General features: G+C 41.4%; 2 protein-coding genes and 1 long non-coding RNA gene across 10 annotated transcripts in view; 2 read left to right on the forward strand and 1 right to left on the reverse strand.

Moving 5' to 3' along the window:
- The window catches only part of E2F3 (E2F transcription factor 3), a 26504-nt gene extending 23859 nt beyond the window's left edge, over positions 1-2645 (forward strand). For 2 of the 4 annotated variants that reach the window (XM_061593270.1, XM_061593298.1), the window contains exon 7: positions 355-2079. In XM_061593270.1, coding sequence (XP_061449254.1) covers positions 355-620 — 266 coding nt within the window. In that variant the 3' untranslated portion in view covers positions 621-2079. Of the gene's footprint in view, positions 1-354 lie in introns of all 4 variants that reach the window. The other 2 variants (XM_061593281.1, XM_061593290.1) reach the window with 2 other exon arrangements.
- Positions 1-5085, reverse strand: part of LOC133368720 (uncharacterized) — a 14056-nt gene extending 8971 nt beyond the window's left edge. The window contains exon 1 of the long non-coding RNA XR_009758746.1: positions 4217-5085. This is a non-coding gene — a long non-coding RNA (uncharacterized LOC133368720). The remainder of the gene's footprint in view (positions 1-4216) is intronic.
- Positions 4248-22208, forward strand: part of CDKAL1 (CDK5 regulatory subunit associated protein 1 like 1) — a 521195-nt gene continuing 503234 nt past the window's right edge. The window contains exons 1-4 of one of the 5 annotated variants that reach the window (XM_061593247.1): positions 4248-4323; positions 4448-4617; positions 6759-6937; positions 11351-11463. In XM_061593247.1, coding sequence (XP_061449231.1) covers positions 6771-6937; positions 11351-11463 — 280 coding nt within the window. In that variant the 5' untranslated portion in view covers positions 4248-4323; positions 4448-4617; positions 6759-6770. The other 4 variants (XM_061593227.1, XM_061593237.1, XM_061593256.1 and 1 more) reach the window with 4 other exon arrangements.

A 22208-nucleotide genomic window follows, 5' to 3' on the forward strand; every position in this document is an offset into this window, starting at 1 on the left:
CAGGGAATTATTTGGTCCCCAGACCACAATTTCAGCCTAGGCATGTGAACCCCTGATAACGTATCAAGAGGTCACCTCTGCTCTGGGCGGTGCAGCCTAAGGGTGGGTGATGTTTATACCCCATCCTTCCAATGCATTTGCATTGCTCAGAGCAGCTTACAGCAGTTGAAAAAGTGGGTATCTGCCCTGCTAAGTTTTGCAGAGACAGCAGTCTACCTCCAAAACAGACTTAAGAAGGAAGGAAAGAGTAGAGAGGGGAGAAAAAAATTGACATGTATTTAATATTATGAAAATCCTCCATGTAACTCTCTCATATATATATATTTTAAAAAGTAATGGTATTTCTTGAAACAGATGTGATTTCTGATAACTTGGGAAGTCTTGACTGCTCGGTAACTACAACAACCATCTCCCCGTTGGCCTCACCAACCAACCTTCTGCAGCAGACGGAGGACCAAATTGCTTCAGGTTTTGAAGGGCCATTTGTAAACTTGCTGCCTCCTTTACTTCATGAAGACTATCTGCTTAGTCTTGGCGAAGAGGAGGGAATCAGTGATCTCTTTGATGCTTATGATTTGGAAAAATTGCCAGCATTGGTGGATGAATTTTTATGCAGCTGATTATTCCTTCTCTCCCTCCCTCCCCGCTCCCTATTTTTAACATAAAGCCGGAATACCTGCTGTCATTCCATGTTATCTATTATCTTACCTCCTAACCCTTGTCCCATTTCAAGATCAGCATTTAGAGTGCTTGTAAAGGAATACTTTCTAGAATAGTGCAAACACAGAACTGCAGACTTTCTCATCAGTCCCAAGTCCCAAGTTCTGGTAACTACAGATTTGGCAAATTACAGAAGAATGACCTCTGAAATGGAGGAATTATGATCTGTTGTTGTGTCTACAAACTTTGTGAAGGGCTCAAGAACAGTATGTCACACAAAGCAATTCTTCCTTTATATTTCAAGCTGTGCCTTCTGTGTAGAATGTGTCTTGAGTCTTTGATATGTATCTACAGTAATAGTAACTGCAAAAAAAGTGCAAAATACAGAAACAAAGGTGTGAGATGGACTTCTTCCAAAGCTTTCTGGGAGTGTTTGTATTCTTCTCCATGGCCCAATTCTTGAGCTGATGTACCTATCTTTGATATTTTATATAAAGTGTATTGCAGTTCTAAGTAAAACACAGTAATGGTGGCCCCAGTCCAACACAGTGTACCTGGAGCAGCCAGGGTCACACATTTGTAACCTTTTGAAAAAAGCTGAAATTTTTGTAGACCAGCTATTTGAAAGAGTGAAGGGGGAGTGGACAGGGTAGGTTGAATCCAACTGTCTGATCTCAGTTGATGGGATTTCAGCTCCTCCCTCCCCCTGAGCTACACATGCACATTGCCATGTATCAGATAAGGCTGGGACTTGTATGTATTTTCATACAGTTGTCCATCCACCTCTAGCTGGATCAGGGTGATCATTTTTGCCATAGGAACTAGAAGTTTAAAAAAAAATTCTGTATGTGAGGAAGTCGCTTGTTAAAATATAAAATAAAAATGCACAGTTCATTCTTACAGTCCACAGCGTGCAATAGAACTGGTATGTAAAAGTTTTGTGGTACGAAATGGGGCTCTGTGTTAAGTGCCTACTAGAGTTGCAATGTGGGCTTCTTCCTGTAATGGACACTATGCCAAGCTTCACCTATTTAGAACAATGTGTTTATTTTAGTGGATTAGCTGCCTCTGCTTCCAGTTTTAGGAGTTGATACAAAACTGACATTTTACTCAACGTGTAAATAACGTACTTGTCAGTACTCAAGTGAATTTTAATTTATAACACTTTGCTGGTTTAGTGTATGTGCTCTGAAATGAATAGAATTCATCCATCTATCTAACACACAGCTGTGTAAAAATGTTGCCACTTTAGATTAATTAGCAGTTTGTATTTTTTCTATCTGATGCTTAATAAATTACTAAAATGTTTGTGTTTTAAATATATAGGTGCAGGTTTTCTGGTACCACTGATATGCTGCTATAGACACTCACAAATGAAATGGCTGAGTAATCATATGAAAGCTGTACGAGTGAACCTTGGAATATAATTGTGTGAAAAGGACAACACATTAAGAACTGTTAAACAGTGTTAAGTGTGTTTATATGTATACAAACATGTGCATAGTTATTCCATTGATTATTTAAATTGTGTGTTCTTAAACTTTAGACATCTAACAGTTTTGTACAATATGAATGAATTTGTAAAACCTGCCAGAATATTTTATAGCTGGTTTGTAATTTCTTGAAAAATCTTAATGTGGGTCTGTAAATAAAATAGAGTATTTAAAGTTTGTCTAGTGGAGGAAAAGTAGAAGTGCTGTGAGCATGAACACTTTGATGGTATGAAGATGATGTTTTGGTAGAAGGAAAAAAAGGGAGGAATCTCATGTTGTATGCCATTTTGTACAATTTACATACTTTCCCAATGTGCAGGCAAAATACTAACTTTAATATACCTTTGAATAGTATGCTAATTCTACAAATCTGTAAAATAATGTAAAAACAAACAGCAACCAAACAGCTTTGCATTTATAAACATAGCCTGTTCTAGCTGTGATCTTGACTCTTCAAATGTATGTAACTGACAGATTTTTATGGTAATCAATAAAGCTTTATATATATCCTTTAGAATTACTTACATTTTCCCCTAGCTACAGCAGTGGCTTTGACATGCATTTTATACCAGTGAAGGTACCTTGGAGCCATGACCAAAACATATCATAGCTGCACAGTAGATGGGCTGCCCTGCTGTCCTAGTATGAAAGAAACCGACTGGGTGTAAACAGGCTGCTCATGGTTGTTAAGTTTGGTTTTATTCCAACTGTCTTTAAATAGTAGCAAGGCCTGCTCTTCTGTTGCAGTAGTCTGAAACTAACTAGGCTGGCCCGGCTGGTCATTCACTCCAGGTGAATGTAGACAGCTCTGACATTCTGAGAGAGTGTGGAAATATCTTAAGGCTACACATCTTCATGGGTGAGCAGGGATTTGAACTTGTCTCCTTCCAAACCCAGCGCTACAACAATTGCATCATACTGGCTATGTAGTATATTCCAAACCCTATAAACTGCCTGGAGAGGAGAGAGGGAGAATATGGAAGAGGAAATAGGAAGCAGCAGTGGCAGGTAAAATGTGAGATAGGTATGAGAACTGGCACAAGGGTGGGAGATACAGTGATGGCTTTGCCAACCCTTTAAGAATGTGCATGGGTACAAGCTCTACTGTTTCAAAATACCACAGCCATAGAGGTATGATGCTTGTCTTTTTAAATCATTCCTTGCCCTCAAGGTTGCTCTTAAGTACTGAGAAATATTATCTGGCAAATATTGATCAAGTATGCCTGCTGAGTAGAGGAGGGGAAACATGACTTTGGTATGTGTTAGTTATATGAGTGAGATGGTAGAGGGATGGGAGATTTTTTAAAAAAGGGTTTAGATTTGGCAATCTCCATGTTGAATAACAGTTCATTATAATTTACGATGCTGAAGTTGACTGCTAGAGCCCAGTTCCTTATTTGCTTGAAAGTTCGAAACACTAAAAAAAGAAGGAAAGTTCACAGCTCCTTGAACTCCAAAGTAAAGCTTATATTTATCTGAATCTCAAAATAAATGCTAGAATACCCCATATATCTGTGATTGGGGAGTTCCCCTCTTCAAATACATCAATAAAGTTATGCAATAAAAATTATCAGGCTTGCAAAATATTCATAAATACATGATGCCATCGTAAAACCATAAAAAATAAGTAAATGGGTGTGCCCACCCTAAAATATACTTTGGGCGAAGTCAAATTATATACCCTGGCAAATGATGCCAATGGTGAATGATATAGCATATTCCAGCATTTATTTTGGGGTTTGGGGACATATAAACTTTGCTTTGGAATTCGGGGAGCTGTGAACTTTCCAGTATTTAGAACTTTCAATCAAAAAAGGAACTGGAAACTAATAACCAACTTAAGCATCGCTTATAGTTTAAACATGTCAATAGACTAAAGCATTTTGCTCAGTAACTGTCCAATCCTGAAAGGTGACTCGGAAGTCCACCAATTTCAATGCAACTTGCTTCCAACTAAAGCAGACATAGAATTGCAAGTTTAAACTGCCGTTATAGGTTATTAGTGATTAATAAGTGATTTCCCGCCGTTGTAGGTTATTAGTGATTAATAAGTGATTTCCCACCTTTTCTTTAAATGATCGTTGCAAGGCATATTTCAGTTACCGGGTTGGGAGGATGACACGTCAGTCTAAAAAGGGACCAGAACTTTTAGAAGAGAAGGGTGAAGAAGGTAATGATGGTTTTTTTTAATGTCACACACAGGCCAGGTATTAAACCACCCTTCCAGCAACTCCAGAGGAGGGGCGGGGCCTTTTTTAGTGTCCCTGCCCAACTGAACTTTGCATTTTATATAGGGAGCAAAAGCAGTTTACGATCTCTCGAAATATCCTCCTTTCCGGTTTCGCGAAGCTGTCGTCGACCTAATTTGTTCTTTCCCGGACGCCGTCGCAAGGCCGTTTCGTAGTGCGTAAAAGGGCGGGGTACGATCATGGTGGCGTCCATGTGAAGCTAGAAAGCTCGTTAGGTTGTACAGGTGAACTTTTTATTATTATTATTACTGTTGTTGTTGTTAGTGCCACTCGAGAGGTGGGCTACAGAAGAGTTTGCCGCTATGATCACATTGGTTAGCCCACACGGTAGAGTGGGGAGCGCGCTGTTCTGTGAGTCCCTCGGAATGGCCAATGTGGTTTCTTCTCTCTTCCTCTCTGTCCTCAGAGTTCCTCTACTTCAGGCTTCCACGTGTCATGTTGTCTTCAGGCACGAGCTGTCTCTCTTTTCACGGGAGCCCTGCCCCATCTGCCCCCCTTCCCGTCTTCGCCCGCGGCCGCGTAACTCCTCCATGGTAACCCTCTCTCTGAACGAATCGTCTCCTTCCCCAATCCCCTATCTCCTCACAGTCTCCTTTCCTTACATCCCGAGGAGTAACTGCAATACTGTACTGCCCAGGGCATTTAAAGAAGCACGTACGTGGAGGGCGGTTAATGGGGTGGGATGCTTTACCTTGGTTGCTGGGGGTTAACCGCAGAATTTCGCTCCGCTGCTGGTGCTGGAAACTTGTGCACACACACACACGAAGTAGCGAGAGTATGTTTCTGAGAATATATAGAGTGCATTTTGTTACTACTATGAAATCTGATCAGCCAGGATGCATCTGGTGTGAGAAGGGCAGTTTTCTAGTGTGAGGAGGCTTCTAGCAGTGATGTGGGATGTAAGACTTTCTCTAACGGAATATATTTTTTCATGCTATATTTTTGCCATGGAAAGATTTCCATTTCTAAAAACTTGTTTTCTTTATTAAGCATATAAGACAGTTATGGGGAGCTTTTGGCCCTTCAAAAGTTGTTCAATAACATCTGGCGAACCAAAGGTTCTCCACACCTATAAAATAATACCTTTTATTTAATATTTCATAGAAACATACTTCTGTCATTTTACCTCAGCCTTGGTGATGTACAGAAAGTATGTGATTATGACTGAAAACCTGTTTTTTAGGAGAAAAATGTGCTGCAGCTCTAAAGTAAACATTGCAAATTAAGGCACAGTTTTATTACAAGAAGCTGATTAGTGTTCCTGGTATACAACCAGAGGCCTTGATCAGCATGGTGCATACCACTGTGGGTTCTTAGCCTTTTAAGATAATTAGCAACCATATAATCAGTTATTTGGCAGAAATATTTGGTACCTCTCCGGAGCAACTAATGAGCATTATTACCACATTTCAAACTCTGGAGTACAACTCCCATCAATCCAAGAAAGCATGGCCAATAGCCAAGGATGATAGGAGTTGTAGTTTAGCAACATCTGATCAAAGGATCCCCACACTTGGTGTAGATTCTGAGTAGAATGGGAACCACTTGTGTAGCACCTGTTTGTGAGCGCAATTCTTTATCTAGCAAGGGAGGTGTGCTGAGGCAGCCTAGCTGGATAAGTTTGAAAATATCTAATATTCCAGACAAAAGGTTTGGATAGCCTATTATTATCCATTGTTACAAAATGATAACAGACACATTGAATGTTTGTGAGAAATTGCTGATCTGCCTTATATAGCAAATTAACATCTCATTTCTCAAAACATGGACTGGTTGTAATGTTAGTAAATACTGTTTTTGATGGCATTCGATAAGCCAGGGATGACCAACCTTTTGGGGCCAATAAGCACATTTGTAAATTGGGAAAATTGTCATGGACACCACTCACACAGCACAACTAAGCACACATCAAACCCTATTCTATCGATTACAACAGAATGCTTCTTTCAAGCCTATTTTTTTGGGGGGTGGACTCTGTGGGCAACAGAGGTCTGTTGGCACATGTGTGCCTGGGTGCACTTTGTTGGTGACACCTGAGATAAGCTTTCATCAATGTATCTTGCTAATATCAGTCACATGAACTCTTAGTTAAATCTCAGAATCCTAGCTTGATTCAATCCTGCTGTTTAAAATGCTTTATTAATTCTTGAGCCATTTTTGCTACCTGCATGGTTTCTAATAGTATTTAAGTATTTTAAAATAAGATTGGGTTAACAGTTTTATAAATGAATGAGTCTCTACTTGCTTTGCTCTATTAAAAAGACATGGGGAATTGTTTTCAATGTTTGGAGAGTTGTGTATAATAGAATGGTTTTTAATGTGTTAAAAATTCTTGCTCTTATATCGTGTATTTCAGTCTTCATATAAAATGCCTGCTGTTTGTGATTCTGTCCTTGGAGACATTGAAGATATTGTATCAGCACAAGATCCAAAGCCACATGACTTGCAGTTCAGGAGAAAAAACATCATTCCTCAAGTACGAAAACGCCATTCACAAAAGAATGTAGAAGCAGATGATGATCCCCCAAGTGACAGGTATGCTTGTTTTTTGCCAGTCTTAAACAGAGAGGGTCGAAACCACCAGCACTTGGAACCTTTTAAATTATTTATACTGGAAAGATTGAATTTTTTTTGGTAAATAATCTTGTTAAACTTTGTAATAATTTGAAGTAATATTTTGCCATGGAGACAACACTAACTTCAGTGTGTGTTAGTGTTTTAATATATTCAATACTCTTTCCAGTCTCATGGATTTCAAGAGGATGTATGTGTTTCTGAGAAAAATTGGTCTGGGACCATCAAGTTAAATGAGTAGCCAATTAGACTTCCCTGCTTGCGGGCTTCCCATAGGCATTAGGTTAGCTACTGTGAGAACAGGATACTGGACTAGATGGGTCTTTGGCTAATCCAGCAGAGCTTTTCTTAGGTTCTTACATATTTTATGAGATTATATAGACAGGAATACACCAAATAGAGGGGAGTTATCTTTTTGCAAAAAACAATAAGGGCTTTTAATTGATAGTAAATATAAAGCATGTTTGAGAGTAATCTCATTATTAGAAACGGAGATAATTGGTTTTTGTGTTAACATGAGGATTGTATGTACACAGAAGACATTAGAAATCACAGTCAGTCAAGAACACTGATATAATGTATTTCTATTGGTCCACCTCTGTTGTAGTGGTATTCCTCTGAATATACCATACTACAGACATGACTGAAGTCCTGCCTAATAATTCGACCTCTTTAAAAAAGGGGTTGAATTATGAATGTACGAGCATTATGGAAGGACCATAAGATCTCTGCCATAATGTGTGAACAAGTTGGCTGTTTGAGCATGCTTGTATTTTAATAAGCATATATCCATTCTCAGTCTGAGGATCTACATTTGACATACCTTTCATATTGCAAACTTTGAGAAAGTAGGAAGATTCATATTTAAGATCAATTTGAGAGATTGTCATTACTTGTGGAAGAGAAGCTTGCTAACAAGGATAGTGAATAAATAATAAAAAACTATCCGTGATGTTAGAGCTATGAAAGCCGCTCCTTCCATCACTTTCCCTGCTCCCACTATTTGATGCTGTGAATGCTCCATAGCCATTACTATAGTGGATCTGTTTCCCCCCCCCCGGCATGGCAGAAGTGTGACTGTATCATTGCTTTCCCCATTGATGTTGTTATACAGTTTGGTGATTTTCTATAGAAGGGTGGGAGCAAAAGACTTGTAGTAATATCTCTGTACCCCCTTAGCTATACTTGTGGAACTGCTGCCTTAATCCAGGTAGCTCTGTCTGTTAACACCTTGAGACTTTTTCTCTGAAGCATTTCAGGAGTAAGTTCCTTGCCTATCTTCAGCTCTCTTTCTCATCATTTTCTTACCTTTGGATTGAAAACCTGTGCTTAGGACATATAATTAATATTTTTACATTGTACAATGCACATAAACATTCAGCAAATAATACATTTACATTATGTAAACTAATTACATTAGTTTCTTTGCCAAAGAATATTGTGAGCACTGATAATAGTACACCTTTACAGATCCTAAGTGGTGGTAGTCTATGGTGGTCAAATCTTTGTTTTCTTATGCGGATGAAATGAAATTAATGTTCTTATATTACCCCAGGATGATAGTTCTGGGTGACTTCAACATCTACGTAGAGGCTGTTGTTGGACCACCACATTTCTTCATGGCCTTCATGATAGCCATGGGGCTGTCTCATATGGTCATTGGGCAGGGCATATTCTTGATGTAATCTTTACTACAAGTGATATGAGGGAAGGACTGAAGGTCTGTGTGTGGGTGCAATGCATTCTGTTGTCATGGTTGGACCATTACCTAATGAAGTTTGGACTAGTAGCGGCATGTCCCCCCCCATGAGGGTGATTCATATGGCCTCCCCTTAGAATCTAATGGGTTTCTGAATGCTCTGGGGGATTTTCCAGTGGAGAAAGCTGACAAACTTGTTGAAGTCCTGGCCTTGCTATGGAAAGGCAAGATGAAACAGATGGTTGACACAATTGCTCCTGAGCATCTTCTCTGGCATTGTGGATCCCAACTGGCTCCTTGGGGAGTTTGGGAACTTCAGGCTATGAAGTAAGCTGGCTGAAGACTAGAGTGTAAGTGGCACCAGTCTCACTCTAAAGCTGACCAAACATTGGTTAATGCACACAATTGTGCTTACCATGTGGCAGCGTGAGCTTCAAAGAATGCTCATTTTGCAGCTTGCATTGCATCTAGTAGCTGTCAGCAGAGTTATTTTGGATGGCCCAAAGGTTACGAACTCTCAGTGAGAGGGAGGGACTTCTGAAGCACTTGAGGATGTGTTGTGGTCAACTGGCTACACACTTTGAGGACAAAGTCGCTCACCTTCAGAGTAACCTCTACTCTGAAGTTGTTGCAGTTTCAGATGAAGTATCCAATGCTGGAGTCAGTGATGTGTTGTGGGATTAGCTTCAGCTTAGGCAGTCAGTTGTTGTGGACAAGGTGCTGGCAACTACGCAGTTGACCACATGCCCTCTTGACCCCTGTTCCTCTTGGCTTATCAAATTTAGTAGAGGAGGGTTGACTGATTGGGTCCAGAGTGTGGTTAATACTTCATTGCATGAGGGGGTGGTCTCTGCTGCCTTAAAATAGGTGGTAGCGCAGTCACTCCTAAAGAAACCAACCGTGGACCCTTTGCATTGGAATAACTATCGACCAGTTGCAAATACCTCTGTCTTGGGGAAGGTGGTGGAGAGAGTACTGGTGGAGCAGCTGCAAACATTCTTGGATAACCCACATTATTTAGAGCCGTTCCAATCTGGGTTTAGGCTTGGCGATGGGACTGAGTCGCTCTTGGTTGCCCTGATGGATGACCTCTACAGAGAGTGGGGCATGGTGAGTGCAACCTTATTCCTGTTTCTTCATCTCTCTGCTGCTTTCAGTACCATTGACTATGATATCCTCCTGGATCGCTCTGTGGAATGGGAATTGGGGGCACAGTGTTACATTGGGTCCAGTCCTACCAACGAGACTGAGTCCAATAGCGTTGGGTGAATGCCTTTTAGACTCCTGGCAGTTATGCTAGGGGGTGCCGTAAGGCACTATTTTATCCCCAATGCTATTTAATATCTATATGAAACTGCAGAGAGTGGTCATTAGGAGTTTTAGGGCATGGTGCCATCTGTATGCTAATGACACTCAGCTCTATTTCTGCGTAACATCTGAATCGGAAGAGGCTGTGCGGGCCTTGGACCAATGCCTGGATGCAGTGGTGGGATGGATGAAGGAAAAAAAGCTGAGCTTGAATCTTTGCAAGGCATAGGTACTGTGGATGAGTGGTTCTTTGTCTGAGAAATTGGTCAGTTGCCTGCCCTGGATGGGGTTGCACTTCCCCTGAAGGAGCAGGTACACAGTTTGGGGGTGCTTCTAGGCCCAGCTTTGTCGCTGGAGGCCCAGGTAGCCTCAGTGGTTAGAAGCACCTTTTCCCAGCTGCAACTTGTATGACAACTATGGGTGTTCATGGACTGAGAGAGCTTGGCACTGGTGACTTCAAGACAGGATTACTGCAATGAACTCTATATGGAGCTTAATTTGCACTTGACCCAGAAACTGCAGTTAATGCAGAGTGAGACCATGTCTTTATATAATACCTCTGCTTAGAGATCTGCACTGTCTGCCAGTTTATTACCAAGCCAAATTCAAGATGTTACTATTGGTATATAAAACCCTTAACAGCTTGGGACCAGTTTACTTGTAAGACCGTTTTACTTGCGAGACCGCTCGACTGCTTCAATCTGCAGAACTGGCACTGTTATAGGTGCCACATAATACTTGTTTTGCACTTGTATGTTATGTTATGGTTTATTTCTGTGCCACCTTTTGGCCAAAAAGGCCCCCAAGGTGGCTCGCAAAGAATAAACACAACTACAAAATACAAGTAAGACGAGAACAATATAGTTGACAATAATTTAAGGCAACAAAATATTAGCATATTAAAAAAGCAACAATAATATTCATCTTCCTAGTAAAGAGTCATCCCCAGAAAGATGTCAGAAAGAGCAGCGGTGAAGAGGCAAGACAGGCTGAAAAGTTTGCCTCATGATAGTCCCAGCACAGTCTCACTCCTGTAGCAGAAATCGTTCTTTTAGTATTGCAGCAGAACTCCCTGCCAACTGACATCAGGCAGGCAACTTTGCTGTATTCTTTTTGATGCCTGCTTAAAACATTTGTTTCAGGAAGCCTACTCAGACACACAGATGCTGATGTATTTATATCTGTAGTTAGTTTACGGCTGTTTTTATTGTTTTTAAATGTCTTTAATTACTTGTTTTTAACTGTTTTTATTGATAATTTTAATGTTTCTTCTAAACTGCTTAGAGCTTTTTCTTTTTTTACAATCAAGCAGTATATAAATTTTGCAAAATAAATAACTTCCTTTTTCTTGTCTCTTTGTTTGGCAGTATTATTCCTGGTGTACAAAAAATTTGGATACGTACGTGGGGATGTTCTCATAATAGTTCAGATGGAGAATACATGGCAGGACAACTGGCTGCCTATGGATACAAAATTACAGGTAATCAGCTCAACACGATTGATTGATTGATTGATTGCATTTGTATACCACCCCATAGCCGAAGCTCTCTGGGCGGCTTACAACAGTTAAAAACATTAAAAACAAATATACAAATTTAAAAACACATTTTTAAAAAGCAATTTAAAAACTCATGCTAAAATGCCTGGGAGAAGAGGAAAGTCTTGACCTGGCGCCGAAAAGATAAGTATTGGTGCCAGGTGCACCTCGTCAGGGAGATCATTCCATAATTTGGGGGCCACCACTGAGAAGGCCCTCTTCCTTGTTGCCAGACTCCCAGCTTCCCTCCGAGTAGGCACCCGGAGGAGGGCCTTGGATGTTGAGTGTAGTGTACTGGTGGGTTCGTGTCGGGAGAGGCGTTCCATCAGGTATTGTGGTCCCAAGGCGTGTAAGGCTTTATAGGTTAAAACCAGCACTTTGAATCCAGCTCGGAAACATACAGGCAGCCAATGCAAGCGGGCCAGAATTGGTTTTATATGTTTGAACCGTCTGGTCCCTGTTACCAATCTGGCCGCTGCATTTTGCACAAGCTGCAGTTTCCGAACCATCTTCAAAGGCAGCCCCATGTAGAGCTCATTGCAGTTATCCCTGTCCAGATAGGGGCGTAGCTGGGCCACCAACTGAAGTTGGTAGAAGGCATTCCATGCCACCGAGGCTACCTGAGCCTCAAGTGACAGAGATGGTTGTAGGAGAACCCCCAAGCTATGAACCTGCTCCTTCAGGGGGAGTGCAACCCCATCCAGGACAAGTTGGACATCTACCATCCGGTCAGAAGAACCACCCACTAGCAGCATCTCAGTCTTATCTGGATTGAGCCTCAGTTTATTAGCCCTTATCCAGTCAATTGTCTCAGTCAGACACCGGTTCAGCCCATTGACAGCCTCACCTGAAGAAGATGAAAAGGAGAAATAGAGCTGTGTGTCATCGGCATACTGATGGCAACGCACTCCAAAACTCCGGATGACTGCACCCAACGGTTTCATGCAGATGTTGAACAGCATGGGGGACAGAACTGACCCCTGCGGAACCCCATACTGGAGAATCCAGGGTGTCAAGTGATGTTCCCCAAGCACCACCTTCAGAGTCGACCCACCAAGTAGGAGCGGAACCACCGCCATGCAGTCCCTCCCACTCCCAACTCAGCCTGTCTTCCCAGAAGAATACTATGGTCGATGTTATTGAAAGCCGCTGAGAGATCAAGGAGAATCAACAGAGTCACACTCCCCCTGTCTCTCTCCTGACAGAGGTCATCATACAGGGTGACCAAGGCTGTTTCTTTGCCAAAACCAGGCCTGAAACCTGACTGAAATGGATCCAGATGATTGGTCTCATCCAAGAGTGGCCTGCCACCACTCGTTCAAGGACCTTGCTCAGGAATGGAACATTTGCCACCGGCCTATAGTTATTAAGATTTTCTGGGTCCAGGGAGGGTCTCTTCAAGAGTGGTCTCACTACTGCCTCTTTCAGGCAGCCAGGGACTACCCCCTCTAACAGAGAGGCATTATTCACTTCCCTGGCTCAGCTACCTGTTCCATCTCTGCTAGCTTTTATTATCCAAGAAGGGCAAGGATCCAGCACAGAAGTGGTTGCACGAACCTGTCCAAGCACCTTGTCAAAGTTCTCAAGCTGTACCAACTGAAACTCATCCAAGAAATCGGGACAAGGCTGTGCTCTGGATACCCCGCTTGATTCACTTGCTATAACTCTGGAGTCTAAGTCCTGGTGGATGCTAAAGATTTTATCCTGGGAAATGCCTAGCAAATTCATTACAGTAGGCCTCAGATGGTTCTACCATGTCGTTGGGGTCAGCATGTAATAGCCCCCAGATAATTCTGAAGAGCTCCGCTGGGCAGCAGATTGATGATTTGATAGTGGCAGCAAAATATTGTCTTTTTGCTGCCTCACTGCCCCTAAATACAGCTTACCATAAGCACAAGCATAAGCGTAAGTAATTGTATAAATCAGGAGTTCGTCTCCATCTGCACTCAAGCCGTCTCCTATATGGTTTCATTGCTCTCAGCTCTGGTGTATACCCTGGAGCTGTATGAGCTCTACACAGGAGAGGGCGCTCAGGAGCAATCATGTCAACCGCCTGGGTCATTTCTGCATTCCACAGTTCAACCAGGGTTTTGACAGGAGCGCCAGCCCTATCAGCCGGAAAACTCCCCAGAGCCCTTTGGAAACCATCTGGATCCATTAGTCTCTGGGGGTGGACCAACTTAATAGGTCCCCCACCCTTGCAGAGGGAAAGAGCTGCTAAACTAAGTTTAAACTTGATCTGTCCATGACAGAGGGACTGATGTAAGGCCCCCCCACTTTCAGATCACCATTTCCATGTCCAGTTGCAAAAACCAAGTCTAGAGTATGCCCTGCTGCATGTGTTGGGCCAATGGCATATTGGGACAGTCCCATGGTTGTCATGGAGACCATGAAATCCTGAGCCACCCCGGATACCAACAGTCTGGGGGATCTCAACAGTACACCCGAGACCACTTCCATCAGCTCAGCTAGGGAGTCTGTTGGGCTGCGGGGTGGGTGGTACACCAGCAGAATCCCCAGTCTGTCCCGCTAACCCAGCATAAGGTGCAAACACTCCAGACCAGTAGTCACATGGACAGGGTGCTTGCAGAGGGAGATGGAGCTCCTGTAGACCATAGCAACCCCCCCTCACCGACTCTCAGGTCTACCCTGATGCTGAACCAGGTACCCTGGCTGACATAGCTGGGAGAGACTGACTCCTCCCTGTTCACCCATCCAGGTCTCAGTTATACATGCCAGATCGGCTGCCTCATCCACAATTAAATTGTGAATGTTGTTGTTATGTGCCTTCAAGTCGATTACGACTTATGGCAACCCTATGAATCAGTGGCCTCCAAGACCATCTGTCATGAACCACCCTGTTCAGATCTTGTAAGTTCAGGTCTGTGGCTTCCTTTATGGAATCAATCCATCTCTTGTTTGGCCTTCCTCTTTTTCTACTCCCTGCTGTTTTTCCCAGCATTATTGTCTTTTCTAGTGAATCATGTCTTCTCATGATGTGTCCAAAGTATGATAAGCTCAGTTTCATCATTTTAGCTTCTAGTGACAGTTCTGGTTTAATTTGTTCTAACACCCAATTATTTGTCTTTTTCGCAGTCCATGGTATGCACAAAGCTCTCCTCCAGCACACATTTCAAATGAGTTGATTTTTCTCTTATCCGCCTTTTTCACAACTTTCACATCCATACATAGAGATCGGGAATACCATGATCTGAATGCTCCTGACTTTGGTGTTCAGTGATACATCTTTGCATTTGAGGACCGTTTCTAGTTCTCTCATAGCTGCCCTCCCCAGTCCTAGGCTTCTTCTGATTTCTTGACTATTGTCTCCATTTTGGTTAATGACTGTGCCGAGGTATTGATAATCCTTGACAAGTTCAATGTCCTCATTCTGAACTTTAAAGCTACATAAATCTTCTGTTGTCATTACTTTAGTCTTCTTGACGTTCAGTTGTAGTTCTGCTTTTGTGCTTTCCTCTTTAACTTTCATCAGCGTTCGTTTCAAATAATTACTGGTTTCGGCTAAGAGTATGGTATCGTCTGCATATCTTAAATTATTGATGTTTCTCCCTCCAATTTTCACACCTCCTTCATCTTGGTCCGATTCTGCTTTCCGTATGATATGTTCTGCATATAGATTAAACAAATAGGGTTATAAAATACACCCCTGTCTCACACCCTTTCCGATTGGGAACCAATCAATTTCTCCATATTCTGTTCTTACAGTAGCTTCTTGTCCAAAGTATAGGTTGCACATCAGGACAATCAGATGCTTTGGCACCTTCATTTCTTTTAAAGCATTCCATAGTTTTTGTGATCTACGTTCCATTATCCAACATATGTTTGTGATATGATTTCTGGTGCCTCTTCCCTTTCTAAATGCAGCTTGGACATCTGGCATTTCTCTCTCCATATATGGTAAGAGCCTTTGTTGTAGAATCTTGAGCATCACTTTACTTGCATGGGATGTTAAAGCAATAGTTTGATAATTACTGCATTCCCTGGGATCCCCTTTCTTTGGAATTGGGATGTATATGGAACACTTCCAATCTGTGGGCCATTGTTTAGTTTTCCTTTGACACATTTTTGTCAGAATTTGGACAAACTCAGTCTCAGTAACTTGTAGCAACTCTATTGGTATGCCATCTGTTCCTGGTGATTTGTTTCTTCCAAGTGTTTTACGAGCAGCTTGTCACCTCACATTGTAAAATTTCTGGTTCTTCATCATATGGTTCCTCCGTGAATGAATCTGTCATCCTTGCATCTCTTTTATATAGTTCTTCAGTGTATTGCTTCCATCTTCCTTTATTTCATCTTGGTCAGTCAGTGTATTCCCCTGTTGGTTATTCAATATCCCTACTCTTTGTTTAAATTTCCCTTTAATTTCTCTAATCTTTTGGAATAGGGCTCTTGTTATAACTTTTATGTTGTCCTCTTCTATTTCTATACAATAACTATTGTAATAGTTCTTGTTGTCCCTACGTACTAGTTGCTGTATTGTTGCATTTAAGGTTCTGACCATGTTTCTATCTCCTTTTGCTTTTGCTTTCCTTCTCTCTTTAACCATTTTAAGAGTTTCTTCAGTCATCCATTGAGGTCTTTCTCTCTTTTTAACTAGAGGTATTGTCTTTTTGTTTGTTTTTGCATTCTTCCCTGATGATATCTCTGACTTCACTCCATAGTTCTTCTGGTTCTCTGTCAACTAAGTTTAAAGCCTCAAATCTGTTCCTTATTTGATTTTTATATTCTTCTGGTATGTTATTTAAATTGTATTTCGGCATTATGATTCCTTTGTTGTTCTTCTTTAGCTTTACTCTGATTTTCGACATTACTAGTTCATGATCTGTACCGCAGTCTGCTCCTGGTCTTGTTTTTGCAGAAAATATGGATCTTCTCCATCTTCTACTACCAATTATATAATCAATTTGATTCCTGTATTGGCCATTTGCTGATGTCCACATGTATAGTCGTCTTTTTGGTTGCTCAAAAAATGTGTTTGCAAGAAATAAATTACTGGCTTCACAGAATTCAATAAGTCTTTCTCCTGCTTCATTTCTATCTCCTAAACCCCATTTTCCCACAATTTCTAGTTCTTCTCTATTCTCTACTTTTGCATTCCATTCCCCCTTGATTATCAGAATGTCTTGTTTTGGTGTGTGATCAATTTCTTCCTGTACTTCTGCATAAAATCTCTCCAATTCCTCTTCTCTTTTTGATGTTGGATGTTGACTTGGATGATAGTTATGTTAATAGGTTTCCTGTTTAATCTCATTGATATCGCTTGCTCAAACCTTGTGTTATAGCTCCTAATTGCTTTTGCCATATCACTTCTCACTATTAAAATCTGTTTCTTCTTAGTTTCTCATTTCCTGCATAAAATATTTTGTAGTTGCCTGATTAAAAATGTCCCATTCCTGTCCATTTTAATTCACTCGCTCCAAGTATTGTAATGTTGATATGTTCCATTTCTTGCTTGACAATTTCTGACTTTCCCTGGTTCATGCTTCTCACATTCCATGTTCCAGTTGTGTATGTCATACAACTCTGGACTATCCTTTCGCATAAATAAATTTACACAGATTTAATTTATCTTATACAATTATGTTTCTGTTATACTTCAGCTCTACTTTTTGACTACTGGAAATTCTGTCTTTATACAACAGTCTTACTTCAACAGTCTTTATATTCGAGTTTTATCTTCCCAGCCATGGATACATATATATTTTAATGAATAATGAGATACTTAGGAGGCTGTCAAATTTCTATTCTTGTTTGACTAGGCATAAATAAATGTAGTAAACCTGAGATAATTAAGCAAATTGTGTCACCTGCTAGAATGGATGAGAGTTGGTTATCTAGATCCACTACAATCTGGTTTCACTTGGATGCCCTGATGGACGGCCTTTCTTGTGAGAGAGACAGGGGGAGTGCAACCCTGTTACTTTTGCTAGATCTCTTAGTGGCTTCTTTGTTCCATTGACCATGGTATCCCCCTTGAGTGACTTGGAGGCACTGTATTATGGCAAGACCGTGTTCAGAGAGTAGCACTGGATGAGTACTCCTTGGCCCTCTGGCACTTGTACTCTGTGGTTCCATAGGGTACTGTACTTTTCCCAGAGGTATTTAACATCTATATGAAGCTGTTGGGAGCAGTTGTTAGGAGCTTTGGAGCACGGTGTCATCAGTATGCTGATGACACACAGCTCTCTTTCTCCATAACATCTGAATCAGGAAAGGCTGTGAAAGCTCTGGATCGATGTCTGAATGCAGTGGTGGACTGGATGAGAACCGATAAAACTGTAATTGAATCCTGGGAAGATAGAAGCGCTTTGGGTGGGCGGTTCCCTTGTCCAGGAGATAGGCCAATTACTTGCTCTGGATGGGGTCGTACTCCTTCTAAGGAGCAAGTGCATAGCTTACGTGTATTCCTGGATATATCTCTGACACTAGAGGCTCAAATTTCCTTTGTGGCTGGGAATGCTTTTTACCATCTGTGTTTGGTTTGCTAGCTACGGCTGTCCCTGGACAGGGACAGCCTGGTCACTGTAGTCCATAAATTGGTAACCTTGAGGTTGGATTACTGCAGTGCCCTTTATGTGGGGCTGCCCTTGGGCCTGGCTTGGAAGCTGCAGCTGCTGCAAAATGCAGCAGAATGACTGCTGATGGCTCTGCATGTGGGCTGACAACGTGACACCATTGTTAAACTTCTGCACTGGCACCCATCCACTACTGAGCCAGGTTCAAGGTCCTTGTATTAATTTACGAAGCCCTGAACAACTTCAGTCTGGAGCACCTTAGGGACCACCTGAACCCATATATCCCAGCTCAATCACAGATCATCTGCTGGAACATCATAAGTCATCCCCTGAGTTGATGCGGCTCATTCAATGACAACAACAAGAAACTGAACTTTTAGTGTCATTGGCCCAGTTGTGTGGAATGCTCTGCCAATAGAGATTCACCATGCATCTTCTGATCTGATTTTTAAACACCTGCTGAAAACCTTTCTATGTCACCAGGCTTATGCAGACAATTGAGACAATATATTTCTGCAACAGTTAGTTAATTAATTTCTTGTTTTAAAATTTTATGAGCTAATTGGCAGCCAGTGCTTTTCTTTCAGCAGCAGTGTAACATGTTGTTTTATTTGGGATTGGTCAGGACCTCTGCAAAGAAGCACCCATCAATGTCTAAATGGAAGACTTCTCTATTTTTGAATGAGTATCAGAAAGTTTGACAGAATCCAAATTAAGATTTAAAAGGGAGAAACTTGAGGGGAATGAAACACCTAGCTTCAAGGATTGTGGTGGATGAGGGGATTCCCTGGTTTTAGCATACAGGATATGATTGCCTGGAGTCCAGATCCTGGTTTCTCCAGAGAAACCAAAATGAATGTGCTTTACTCTCATGTGTGGACTCCAGCCTGTTAGTGATGGTGCACTTGGAGAGAAGGGGGATATTTCCTTACTTATTTTATTAACAACCCAACTTCTATTCTAGTGGTTTTCCTGAACCCATACTGCTGCCACAGTTTAATATCGCTTATACCGAGTGTGGAGATGCTTTGGCCTTCCAGGTGTTGCTGAACTTCAGCTCCCATCAGCCCCAGCAAGCATGCCCAGTAGCCAGGAATGATGGGAGTTACAGTTCAGCAACATCTGGAGGACCAAAAGTTCCCCACACCTGACTTATACCTTTTACACCCTTAACTTACCAATAACTCTGATAACTGTGAGATGGAAAGCCAGTTGGATATCTTACATATAATAAAAATGTGAGAGTGTCATCATGCGGCCCCCATTGGAGGATTTCCATTGGAGGATTGCTAATGTTCCATTCTTCGGCAAGGTTCTGGAACACGTGGCCACAGGCCAGATCCAAGCTGTCTTGGATGAAATCGATTTTCTAGATCCATTTCAATTGGGGTTCAGACCCAGTTTTGGCATAGAAAATGTCCTGGTCACCCTGTATGATGTCCTATTTTGGGAGAGAGAGAGAGGAGGAGTATGTCTATGTTAATCCTCCTTGATCTCTTAGTGGCTTTTGATATAATCAGCCATGGTATTATGCTGGAGTGGCTGTCTGAGTTGGGGGTGGATTGCACTACTGAGCATGGTTCCAATTCTACTTGAATGCTCGATCTAAGAGGGTGATGCTTGGGGGGTATTGTTTGGTTCTGGTGGAGCCTCCAATGTGGAGTCCTGCAAAGTTTGATTTTATCTCCCATGCTATTTAGCATCTACATGAAACTGCCGAGTGGGGTCATCTGGAGATTTGGAGCAAATTGTCAGAAATATGCTGATGACACACAACTCCGTCTCTCCTTTAACATCTTCTGGTGTAACAGTAGATTGCTAGACCAATGTCTTGCCTCTGTAATGAACTGGATGAGAGCCAATAAACTGAAACTGAATCCAGACAAAACTGAGGCACTGTTAGTGGGTGGTTCCCTAGACAGGATGGAGGGGTTGTGGCCTGCTCTTGATGGGGTTCTTGAAGGAGCGGGTATGCAGATTGGGAGTACTTCTGGATCCACTACTGTCACTTGAGGCTCAAGTGGCTTCAGTGGCAAGGAGTGCCTTCTATCCGCTTCAGCAGGTGACTCAGCTACGACTATCTGGACAGGGATAGCTTGACTTCTGTTGTCTATGCTCTGGTAACCTCTAAGTTAGATTACTGCAATGCGTTATATGTGGGGCTGCCTTTGAAGACAGTTCTGAAACTGCAGCTAGTGCAGAATTCAGCAGCCAGACTGCTTCCCTGGGGCAAGATGGTTTGAACATATAACACCAATTCTAGCTCAACTGCACTGTCTACAAATTAGTTTCTTGGCTCAATTCAAAGTGCTGGTTTTGACCTATAAAGCCTTATGCGGCTCAGAACCACAATACCTCAAGGACCACCTCTCCCTATATGTACCAACTCGGATCCTGCACTTGGCACTGGAGGCCCTTCTTTGTGTGCCCCCTCCAGATGAGGTGCGGAGAATTGCAACACAAGAATGGGCCTTCTCAGTGGAGGCCCCTCGTTTGTGGAACACTCTCCAGGGAGATATGCTTGGCTCCATCATTATCCATCTTCAGGCAGCAGGCAAAAATATTTCTCCCAGGCATTTATTTCTTAACTTTGGAGGGCTTCTGTTGTGTAGCCTTCCTCAGAAGAGTTGCTCCACTACCTTATATACTGTGTTTTTATATTTATATCTTTTGCTTTTTATTAACTGTAAGTTGCTTTGAGTGCACATATTTGTGCAGAAAAATGACTAGCAAATTTGATAAATAAATACTTTTCTGCACTCAAATCATTTAATTCTTTTTTAAAAAAAATCTGTGACAGTTGTAACCCTTGGTTTGATTGTTGCTGCCTCTTTGGAGCAAGCACAGTAACACTAGATATTGCTAAATTCCACAAACTAAGCAAGGTATATATAGCCAATTTGATTCTGTATGTAGTGCACAATCATAAGTATTGCTAATTCACTAAAATTGGCTTTTCCATGAATACATGTGCAGGATACATGTTCACACACGTGTGTTCTGGTGCGCATGCAGATCTGGTAACAGTTCCCACTACAAACCTAAACCCGAAAACCATGGAGAAAAAGCAGGAGAGCCAAGCTCTGTATTAAAAGACAATTCTAGTCATGAGGCTCATCTCCATGGAGTGAGTACCTTACCCACACGAAGTCATTTGCCATGTATTAATACAGGTGACTTATTTATCAAGTGGTAAATGTGGGAAAGACTTACTACTTGCTAAGGTCTACAAGATTTGCCACTCATTAAAGCTAAAAATCACATTGTGTTCTCCTTAATATAGTTCACTGAACAAATCTGAAAATCTTACCCTACCTATTAATCATCATGTATAATGGTTGTTATTGTTTTTGTCATTGGCGCCACTGAATCTCACTTAGCTTTTTGTAGAGCTGTTTTCAGTTATTGCTTTTTCATATTTATTTCTATTACATTTTAATTACTATTGATAGTTTTCTTATCTCCTTTTGTAGCTTACACATTTTTTATTCTTTACACATCTTAAATTGTACTTGTGTGTAGCATGCCCTAGGTGGCAGTATTGTGGTCTTCGTTATTGATTGTGTTACCAAAATACGAAGATACCTGTCCCACATATTCTAACTAGTTAAGATTTTGATTTCAATCTCTTGAGTTAATCTTAATTTGTAGAAATTAATTTTCCTCCTCCTAGTGCCTTGGGATCTAGCTGTTTCTTCTGTTTGCTGCCATCGCTTTGAATTTTGTGTGGATTATAATAGAATTGTCTTCAAAACCATTGAATGTCTGTTTAGAAACGGAATATTTCAATTGATTTGGTGGGAGACTAGGTTTGGGTTAGCATAGCTGATGCTATAAAGTTGTAAAACTAGATGTTATGTATAGTTGTGAACTTAAAATGATATTTGTTTTTAAGCAAGACTTATGGCCATCAGTGTTGGAGTTTAGGTACACTGCTTTTATTCTTTAAGAGAGCTGCACTTGCAAAGTTGCATGCATAATCTTGATTTTGAAATGTTAGTCTTGTAGGTAAATCACTCCTCTCCCTGCCCTTTTAATGGGGATAATTTAAAGAACCAAATATTTTGAACTATGCCACTGCTTTAGAAATTTTGGGCAACAAAATGGCAGATCAATTTCATTGTAAATAATTGTAAGGTGATGCATATTGAG

The sequence above is a fragment of the Rhineura floridana genome, chromosome 1, assembly GCF_030035675.1.
Source record: "Rhineura floridana isolate rRhiFlo1 chromosome 1, rRhiFlo1.hap2, whole genome shotgun sequence".
NCBI classification, from domain to species: Eukaryota; Metazoa; Chordata; class Lepidosauria; order Squamata; family Rhineuridae; genus Rhineura; species Rhineura floridana.